Genomic DNA, 9,398 nt, shown 5'->3' on the forward strand with positions numbered 1-9,398 from the left:
ATGAGATTATTGTTGCTGTACATTGTGTAATGCATCAGCATATCATGCATTTCTTCAGCAAGTGAAAACATGCACGCATCAAAGTTTGTTCCCTCAAGTCACTACATTCTTTCCATATTGACTGACAATAAACCGATCACATGCAAGCAAGCAACAAATAAAGGAGATCTGATGCATGAGTTACTTGGTTTTAAATGGCGTCTGAAAGAAAAAAAACAGGAAGTGCGTGCGGTGCAGTGCTAACGTAAATGAAACTGAGATTGTGCTTGTGCTGCTGTTATGATCAGAGTGCTGATACTAGTGGTGCTTCTCAGTTCCGTCAACCGGGACACGTTTCTCGGCCCTCAGTCCTTGAAACAGACAAAGCTAATTATAGCTGCGTACAGTGAGAGACAGGAGTGACGGAGCTGTGAGACCTGTGACAGTTGTGCTACTCTGGCACTGATGCTCAGCGCTGCAGTGGTGGTTTCGTTTAGTCAAAGTTAAATCCTGTTTAAAGTGCACTGTGCTGCTGCAGACTTGGTGTAGGAGCTTTGCACACTCTTGGTATTTTTACTGATTGTTAGAGGCTCGGCTAATTACGCACGGATGCTGTAACAAATCAAGGAACCTTCCCTCCTCTCCTCTGACCACGTATCACCTTCTCCTGAAAAACACATTTTCATGACTGTCACTGTGGTTCCACACCTTATCGCCGGCATTCACCTCATAAAATCAAGAGAAGTTAGAAAAAAATTGTTCTTCCCGTACACTGTAATATCAGGGATATGCCTCAAGGGACAGATATACATAGAAAAGGATAAAGGTTTCATACATTTTTGGATTCATTGTCTTAACCCTTCATCTTCTCTCTCGTGTCTCCACAGTGCCCGACGACCTCACCCCAGAGGAGCAGCAGGAGCTGGAGAATATCCGCCGGCGCAAACAGGAGCTGCTGGAGGACATTCAGGTAACACTGGACATTGATTCAAGGGCTTTTTTAAAACGGTCTTAAAACGCGAGATAGGTTTTATTTATTCTGATAAGTAGAGGTTCGTAATACTAAAATATCAGCATTTTTTAAAAAAGGTGTCAAAATGCAAGTCATTATAGTGAAAGTGAAATCTCATACACATATTTATAAATCACACTTGAACTTACCATAACAAAATATGCTTAGGTTCTGCCCCCATTAAAATGAGCTGGTTTGAGACATAATGGTTCAATGGGTAAGAGGGTCTGAATCTCCTTATTGTTTTGTACCTACAAGTTGCAGACACAGCACTGGTTTGTCTCCTCCTCTGCTTTGCGAATTTACTTCATAGCCAGACTCACTGCCTTTGCTCTAGTTCCTCTTTTCCTCGCAGTCCTTCACACATTTCACCCGAAGTGTGAGGTATTTCTTACCAAGTGCCCACCCTTCTCTTTTTTTGGGGCGTTTTCATTGAAATGTCGTTTTGAATATAATGTACTTAATAAAATAAATCAAGCAAATGATTCTGCGTGCAGATAACACAGCATTATGCTCTTATGAGGATTGTGCTCGTGCAGCCGGTGGAATAATCTCGTGTACTCTCTGGTTCCCAGACAGAGCCAGGATTCAAATCAGCTCAGCCGAATTTCCCTTAGTGGTTTGTTTGATTCCTGTCCATGACCCATGATGATGATAATTCTTTTTTTTTTGGACTGTTGCCTTCACCCAAGTGAAACTGCAGCTGATTACTCTAGCTCAGGTCAGGTCAGTTCTGTCAGTCAGTAACTAGCTCCATGCCCGGCCTGGCAGGAGAGTCGGCCTCCAGATGTCCCAGCGGGTGTCTCAACTTCCGCTGGCCCTGACAGACAAATATTAGAGGCGTGATCCGACACTCTCTCTTTTATGAGCCCAGGCCCTTCCCCTTTCTTCTCTGGCCACCACTACCACCCCAATCCTCTCCTTCTCCTCCTCCTCCTCCTCCGTGGTCTGCACACTGACCCCACTCCTCCTCCCTGACTCCCACACCCAGGGTCAGCATGCCAGAAACTTCCCCTCCACCACCACAACCACCCACTTTCCTGTATGAGCATGGCCTTTGTTTGCGGAGACAAGCATCTGAGGAATGTGTTGTGATTGCGTAGAAAACACAGATGTTCCTTTTGTGGTTTGACATAAAGTGAGTTGGTATTATGCATGAGAAATAATAAACTAACACTGTGGCTAGATATGAATGGAGAGCCTTGATATTTGTAACCTTTACTTGGAGCGTTGTAGTGTCTTATGACTGTATACAGCACCTCTCTTATGCTACACTCCAGACTTTCATCAACCTGACATCACCCTCTCCATCCCTTCTGGCCTGTGCATCTGCCTTTCTGCGCCAGTCTGGCACCAGCAGGCCTGATCGACTAAATCTGCCTTTAAGGCCATCAATTACAAAAAAGCCACACAAACTATAATCCACTTTTAAGCTTTCTTACTCCATTTGTATCGAGGTTATCCCCAAATGTTCTTCCCCTAATCAAATTCAGAACGGGAGGCAGACCCACACAAACACACACACTCTCTGATATGACTTGCGTGCAGTCATTGTGAGTTCATACTTCACAGCGACAGGGGTGAGGTGAAACGCCTCAGTGGACGTACGTTGTAAAGACAGAGAGAGCGGCTCGGACCATATTTTTTCTGTCCGAGCCATATTACAGAAATGTGAATTGTAAAAAAAAGTCAGGGATCACCGCACCACTACATGTACCTTCACCCCGTCCTGCACTGGGATTGGGTGTAGTTGTCGCCAACTCATCCAGTTGGATAAGCATGCGAGAAACCAATGATGCGTCGGCACCCCCCCTCAAGTTTTTAAGTTCACACATTGTGATCAGCGACCGCCAAGTGAACGCTCATCTGCCTCCAATCTGAGGCCTTTGTCTGTGACTGAAACCTGGCTAAAGATCATATAGTGTGAACGAGGGTTTACTGGCAGCTTGAAGCTCAGAGATGTTTGCCTTTCTGAACTGTTTAATGGAGCGCTCATGTCCCCCCCCCCCCCGGTGTCAGGTACTGATGACGAATGAATTCTTCTACTCACCATAACTCATACATCTTCTTGCTTTTTATCTGCAGCGGCTGAAGGATGAGATCGCAGAAGTGACAAGTGAGATCGAGAACCTGGGTTCCACTGAGGAGAGGTAAGAGAACCGGACCCGACCCTCCTCCTCGTCCCCTACACACACATTTCCCTCCCTGTTTTGCCTAAACCGGCTTTTTGTTTGCCTTCTATTAACTTAGCAAATGAAGCTGTCAATTATTCATGTTTGATGGTCGGGCCATCCCATCACACCGAAAACCCCTCCCCAAATTGGCTATGCTTTTAAGGCAGTTTTAAATGTTTCATCAGGCACACCCCCGGCCTCATTGAATAATGCAGTGGGTGTACGGGCAGAGGGAGACAATGGACGGTCTCAGGGGAGGGAGCGCTCGTGTTCGGTCTACTCAAGTGTATAGGGATCCCATCAGCTACCGAATATTCCTAAAGCACTTGGATCTAAACCCCATTAAGGGATAAGGCACCTTCTTGTGATCAAAGTTTCCGATGATTCGCTCGAAAGTCCGTCTGAATCTGTTCAGCTGAGTGTCGGACTTTGGCAGACAAAAGCCAAAGGAATGCTGGTGTGAGTGAGTCAGTGGGAAGAAATTATGACCTCTCACCGGCTGGGGATGGAGATGTCGCCATAGTGACGGCGGACTCCTGGAGCGCACTTTGACCCCTGAATAACTCTAGGCCCTGAGAATTGAGACTTTCCCATATGCATCATGTTAAACGCTTCATCAAGGCTCTGTCAACACAGAGGAGGGGGGAGAAACGCCGGCCCCAGACAAATACATGAAAAAATGTGAATGGGAAAAATACTTTCATGAAATTAAGTATTTGTTGTAGTTCCCTGAGCCACGATGAATAAATACTGTGATAGATGAATTTGAATTTAATTTGAATGCAATATAACAGTGATTGATTCTTGAAGAAAGGTCCAGAGTCACTGGTTTCAGCTTCTCAAATGAGAATATTTTCTGGTTTTCTTAGTCTTTGATTTGATCAAATTTAATATCTTTGTATTTTGGTCAGTCATACTGTTACTACATGTTCTGGGAAGTTGTGATTGTTATTTTATTGTCTTCTAATATTATATAAAACTAAATGCTTAATCAATTAATTAAATTATTGATGGATTATTAATGAATCAATAATACAAAATAATTGTTGACATATGCTACATTAGGTTCTCAAAGGGAAAAACTAACAACAACTATCGTATTTTTCAGGAAAAATATGCAGAGGAACAAACAGGTGGCGATGGGCCGTAAGAAATTCAACATGGACCCCAAAAAGGTAGGAGGAAGTAACTGAGGAGACATTATTTCCCCCCACATGTTCCTCATGAGCAGGATGTAACCTGGGGCTGCTGTCTCCTCCTCAGGGGATCCAGTTCCTGATTGAGAACGACTTACTGAAGAATACCAGCGACGACATCGCTCAATTCCTCTACAAGGGCGAGGGCCTGAACAAGACAGCCATCGGCGATTACCTCGGAGAGAGGTCTGGATTAAAACTGTCTCTGTGATGCTTTGGTTTTTCTCTCTTTCTCCGTCTAACCTCCACCGTCATCATTCCCATCCACGTGGTTGCTAATAGCATCGAATGGCGAGCGCATATTTTCTGTATTGCTCCGCTTCCTCTTGGTCAGGGACACACCCGTCCCTTCCCAAACAGATTATTGGTCCCACATTTAGACCGTCCTGCCTGTTGCTCAATGGGCTCCATCTGTCTTTGATTATCTTAGTCATCCCTAAGTTACGGTGACACGATTTGGGAATGCATGCGTTTGAAGTTCTCACTCGAGAGCATGCTTTGTAGAGTAAACGCATAATACAGGAAATGGCCAGTACGCCCTGCTCTATGTCAGGCGGCGTTATGGTCAGGGCGTGGTCTGTGAGGGAACCAGGAAATGGAGCGCAGGCTATTGATGGACGCTCTCTGTTTGATTGTCACACGCTTGGACGTGTCTGAGTAGGGAGGAGCCTGAGGAGCGAGGGGCTGTTCCGATATAATTGGTCACTTTTCCACTGGGAATAGCTGTGACTGGATAATACTCTGTCAACGAGAGCTCCTTAGAGCTGCCCCATGATCCCACAGGGCGGATCGTTTACTCTGAAGGGCGCGAAGGTCGAGAATGATGTCATGATTGAGATTAGCTGATAAGTGAAAGGTGGCCTGGCCTCCTCCATTGGGTTTGATTGGAGTACGCAGCATATCACTGACATCCGAAGCCCATTCGAGCCAGATCACACCCTGAGCTAAATCCTCAGACACGTTTCTGATGAGATCTACTTTTTTTCAATTTTGATGCAGCGATAAGAGTTTTTCTCAAGATTTTCAAGCCAACCACAACAATACAGGCTCTGAAATTCATGAAATTCAATTAGAATTTAAACTTACTCTGACAGATCTGGGTTATGATTTTATCGTTCGATGGTCTTAACCTGCTGTTTTGATAATTGTTTGATTTATTATTTTAAGTTATTTTCCAAGCACAACTGCATATTTATGTTCCTGGTTCCAGATTCTCATTATGAGGATTTCCTTACATGATGTGATAGGAAACAGAAAATATTTCAGCCTCTGATTTTATGGACAAAACTGTTTATTATCTGTTAAATACTCAGTTAGTTAGACATAATATTTTGTGCCTATATTTCATTTTGCCTGTGCAGAATATGACTTTTGACATGTTTACCAAAGATAAAATGTATGTTTTCTCTCCTATAGAGATGACTTCAATATCGAAGTCCTCCATGCCTTTGTGGAGCTTCATGAGTTCACAGACCTCAACCTGGTTCAGGCCCTAAGGTAAGACAGCGTGTTTCCACACTATATCTAGTACTTTGCATGATCCTCACCTTATTTAAATGTAGTTAGGATGCAGCTCTCGGTTTGAGTCCTCTGCCCGGACGGAATAATTCAGCTTTTTTCACCGTGGAAGTGAATGTGTCTGCTGACGACTGAGCTGTGTCCCCCTGACAGACAGTTCCTGTGGAGTTTTCGACTGCCGGGAGAGGCTCAGAAGATCGACCGCATGATGGAGGCCTTCGCTCAGCGCTACTGCCAGTGCAACGCTGGCATGTTCCAGTCCACAGGTAACGCTCTCCTGCTTTTTTGAGCCTGGCTTTCAGTGCAGTCCTAAGATAAAGGAGCTGTTAATGTGTCAACAACACTGATAAATACAGTTCAATTTCTAACCTGACTGCATAAAAGTTCATTCTAACTTTTTATTTCTTAAGAAACTTAACCAGATTAATATTTGTCTTCTCTGTTATTCTATGCCATCTTTTTCCATACTTCCCTGAGATCTAGTGGAATGTCGATAGAAGTTGCATCGAACCTTCTTTATTTAACTTGGACAAAGTCTGCTGAGGTTAATTGTGTTATGGAAGAGTGTCTGGCTTTTGGGAAATAATGCCCCGAGCAGACAGCCCGACTGCCTCTAACATGATTGCAGATGGATGTGAATAATGCATGGGACTTCTCAACAGCCTAACGGGCCAGATAAAGTGCTGCTGTGTCAGCTGTGTGCCGGCCACATTGTCTCTTAGCACACACACACACACACACACACACACACACACACACACACACACACACACACACACACACACACACACACACACACACACTTATACATATGCATACTTAGCTGCCCACATGCAGCCTTTCACTCCAACCCACTCCCCATGCTAACGAAGCTTCTCCAATCTGTTTTACTGCAGCCCTCAAAGTGCAGTCTTTTCAGCTCAGTTAATTTCCATTCATATTTAAACAGCACGTTTAAAAACACTGGCAGCATTTTTATGGTAAATGGCAACATTCTGCTATCTGGTAAAATCTCACCGCTCGGCACTCGCTCACAGCGTTATCGCTCTGTTTGTGTGTGTGTGTGTGTGTGTGTGTGTGTGTGTGTGTGTGTGTGTGTGTGTGTGTGTGTGTGTGTGTGTGTGTGTGTGTGTGTGTGTGTGTGTGTGTGTGTGTGTGTGTGTGTGTGTGTGTGTGTGTGTTACAGACACCTGTTACATCCTGTCGTTTGCCATCATCATGCTCAACACCAGCCTCCACAACCCCAACGTGAAGGACAAGCCGTCTGTGGAGCGATTCATCTCCATGAACAGAGGAATCAACGATGGAGGGGACCTGCCTGAAGACCTGCTCAGGGTGAGTGGGGACCTGAGCCGACTCGTTGGGTCCCGACGAGTCAGGCTGGGTTCGGCAGGGCCATCTACTTTTTTTTTTTTATGCTGCATGTGCCTGTTATCGGGGAAAACATCTCTTTCGGGACGGGCTCAGCTAATTTGTTCCTGGGCTTGGTCGGGTTCTGACAGAAAATTTCGCCCAGAGCAGCACTCTTTTCAGAATGTGTGTGATTGCTCCACTGTGGCCCTGCACTGTCCGCAGACCTCAGACCAGCTCTGTATTTATGGTCAACTCTCTCTCTTGCTGTAGAACCTGTATGATAGCATCAAGAACGAGCCTTTCAAAATCCCAGAGGACGACGGCAATGACCTCACGCACACTTTCTTCAACCCAGACAGGGAGGGCTGGCTGCTGAAACTGGGTGAGTGACACTAGAAATACAGCGTATGCTCAGTACACTGTAATGTATAATTGGTCAAATGTTGGTTCTCATCACTGTGCTGACGGATAACCTTGCATTGCGTTTCGTAGCAACAGAAAGTGATAACGAATGTTGCCCCTGAGGTCGATAACCTGCGAGTGTGTGTGAGAAGCACCTGTGAGCGTGTGTGTTACGCTCGACCCATGACATCTGAAGACATTCCTGCTTTAATGTATTATGAATGTGGCCTTGAGATCAGAGCACTACATGAAGAGGCCTTTAAATTATTTAAGACGCATCTTCATACACGGACATGCACAAATGCTGACTTTCAAGTGTGTGCACATACACAGATTTCACGTTACTGTAAATATATGTATATTTATAAATAAAAATGTAAACCTTTCCCTTTTTTTTTCTGTCGGACATTTTTGTCTCGGGAGAATTTTCACTTAAGATTTGAAATGCATACTTTGTCCCATATTAATGTTTTCGAGTGTTTGATGAACTTTCAATGGTACTTTTCTCCTGATCCTTTGACAATTTCTGACTGAATCATTTGCGCACACACACACACACACACACACACACACACGTACGTAAGGCCACCTTTGTCTTTACAAATGTCTCACAGGAAGTCACCCGATCTGGTACATTTTCTGGTCTGTTTTCATCCTCTGTTTCCTCTGAGATCTCTCGCTGTTGTACAGATTCACAATGAACTTTAGTTTTAAAGAAAAACCAGAAGAAAACATTAAGTTAACTGACATTAAATCTTCTGATCGCTGTGAATCTTTACAACCCACTCACAAGTGAGTGAAGACTTCTCTTTCTCCAATGACTCCATATTGACAGAATTGATCAATCATGGTGGAAGGTAAACTACTGGAGATAAAAACTGAAATTGATACAAGTAGAGGTGATTATTCCATGTAGTGCTTTACAGTAGTTCTCAATGAGTAAAACTCCCCCTTGTGGACTGATGTATTAACAGCAGATTGGTAAAAATCTACTGACCCTCCTGAATAAAGTCTGTGAAGCAGTGCATCAAAGCCTCCTCGGACAGGACTGTGGTGGTATAATTCTTTATCATTTAATTTAATTTTTTTTGTTTCCTTTTCCTCTTCGTTTGTTCGTTTGTTCCCATGATTTTGGCTGTTGTCTTTCCTCAGGAGGTATGTACACCTGCTCTTCCCAAACACTAGCCCGTCTCTCAGCTCTCAGGTGCTTTCGGTGGTCTGCCATGCTTTCGTTCTCATCTTTTTTTTTTTACATCCATACAGGGTTGTTTTTTTTGGTTTTTTTTCATTGTGTCTCCACTGACTCATTTGGATTTCAGATGTTTGTCTGTTCAGTCTGCCATTGAGCTGGTGGTGTCACCACACTCCTTTATCTCTGTGGGTGGTTGCTGAGTGGTCGCCGGGTGCGTTTGCCACCCGGGGGCTTGGTTCTGGGAGCCCATGCTTTGTGACCACTCTGCTGAGCAGTCCGACCCTCTTTTTCTCTGTATGCTGTGGTGGTCACTCTCTTCGATCAGTTTTATTGGAAGCTGCATTATACCTTATTTCCATGCAGCGAGCACAACAAAAGCACTTTTGCCTGTCTCTCCAAATTGATCACGAAGCCATTTACCCATTGGCTTATTGTTGTTTGCTCTCCGGTTGCATGGAAAGGGAATACTGCACCTTTTTCGCAAATGTGGCTCTGCTCTCCTTATCTCATGCTGTTATTTAATCTGAAGGGCAACAGTGTGGTGCTGGATCGGACTGGACCAAACTGTGGGA

General features: G+C 44.4%; 1 protein-coding gene across 4 annotated transcripts in view; it reads left to right on the forward strand.

The window, feature by feature from the left end:
* cyth1a (cytohesin 1a) overlaps positions 1-9,398 on the forward strand; it is a 39,942-nt gene that overhangs the window by 24,869 nt on the left and 5,675 nt on the right. For 3 of the 4 annotated variants that reach the window (XM_034592252.1, XM_034592253.1, XM_034592251.1), the window contains exons 2-9: positions 867-949; positions 3,077-3,141; positions 4,274-4,340; positions 4,429-4,547; positions 5,778-5,858; positions 6,033-6,145; positions 7,066-7,214; positions 7,503-7,615. In XM_034592252.1, the coding sequence (XP_034448143.1) occupies positions 867-949; positions 3,077-3,141; positions 4,274-4,340; positions 4,429-4,547; positions 5,778-5,858; positions 6,033-6,145; positions 7,066-7,214; positions 7,503-7,615 (790 nt within the window). The remainder of the gene's footprint in view (positions 1-866; positions 950-3,076; positions 3,142-4,273; positions 4,341-4,428; positions 4,548-5,777; positions 5,859-6,032; positions 6,146-7,065; positions 7,215-7,502; positions 7,616-9,398) is intronic. The other variant, XM_034592255.1, reaches the window with a different exon arrangement.

Source organism: Hippoglossus hippoglossus, chromosome 8, assembly GCF_009819705.1.
Source record: "Hippoglossus hippoglossus isolate fHipHip1 chromosome 8, fHipHip1.pri, whole genome shotgun sequence".
NCBI classification, from domain to species: Eukaryota; Metazoa; Chordata; class Actinopteri; order Pleuronectiformes; family Pleuronectidae; genus Hippoglossus; species Hippoglossus hippoglossus.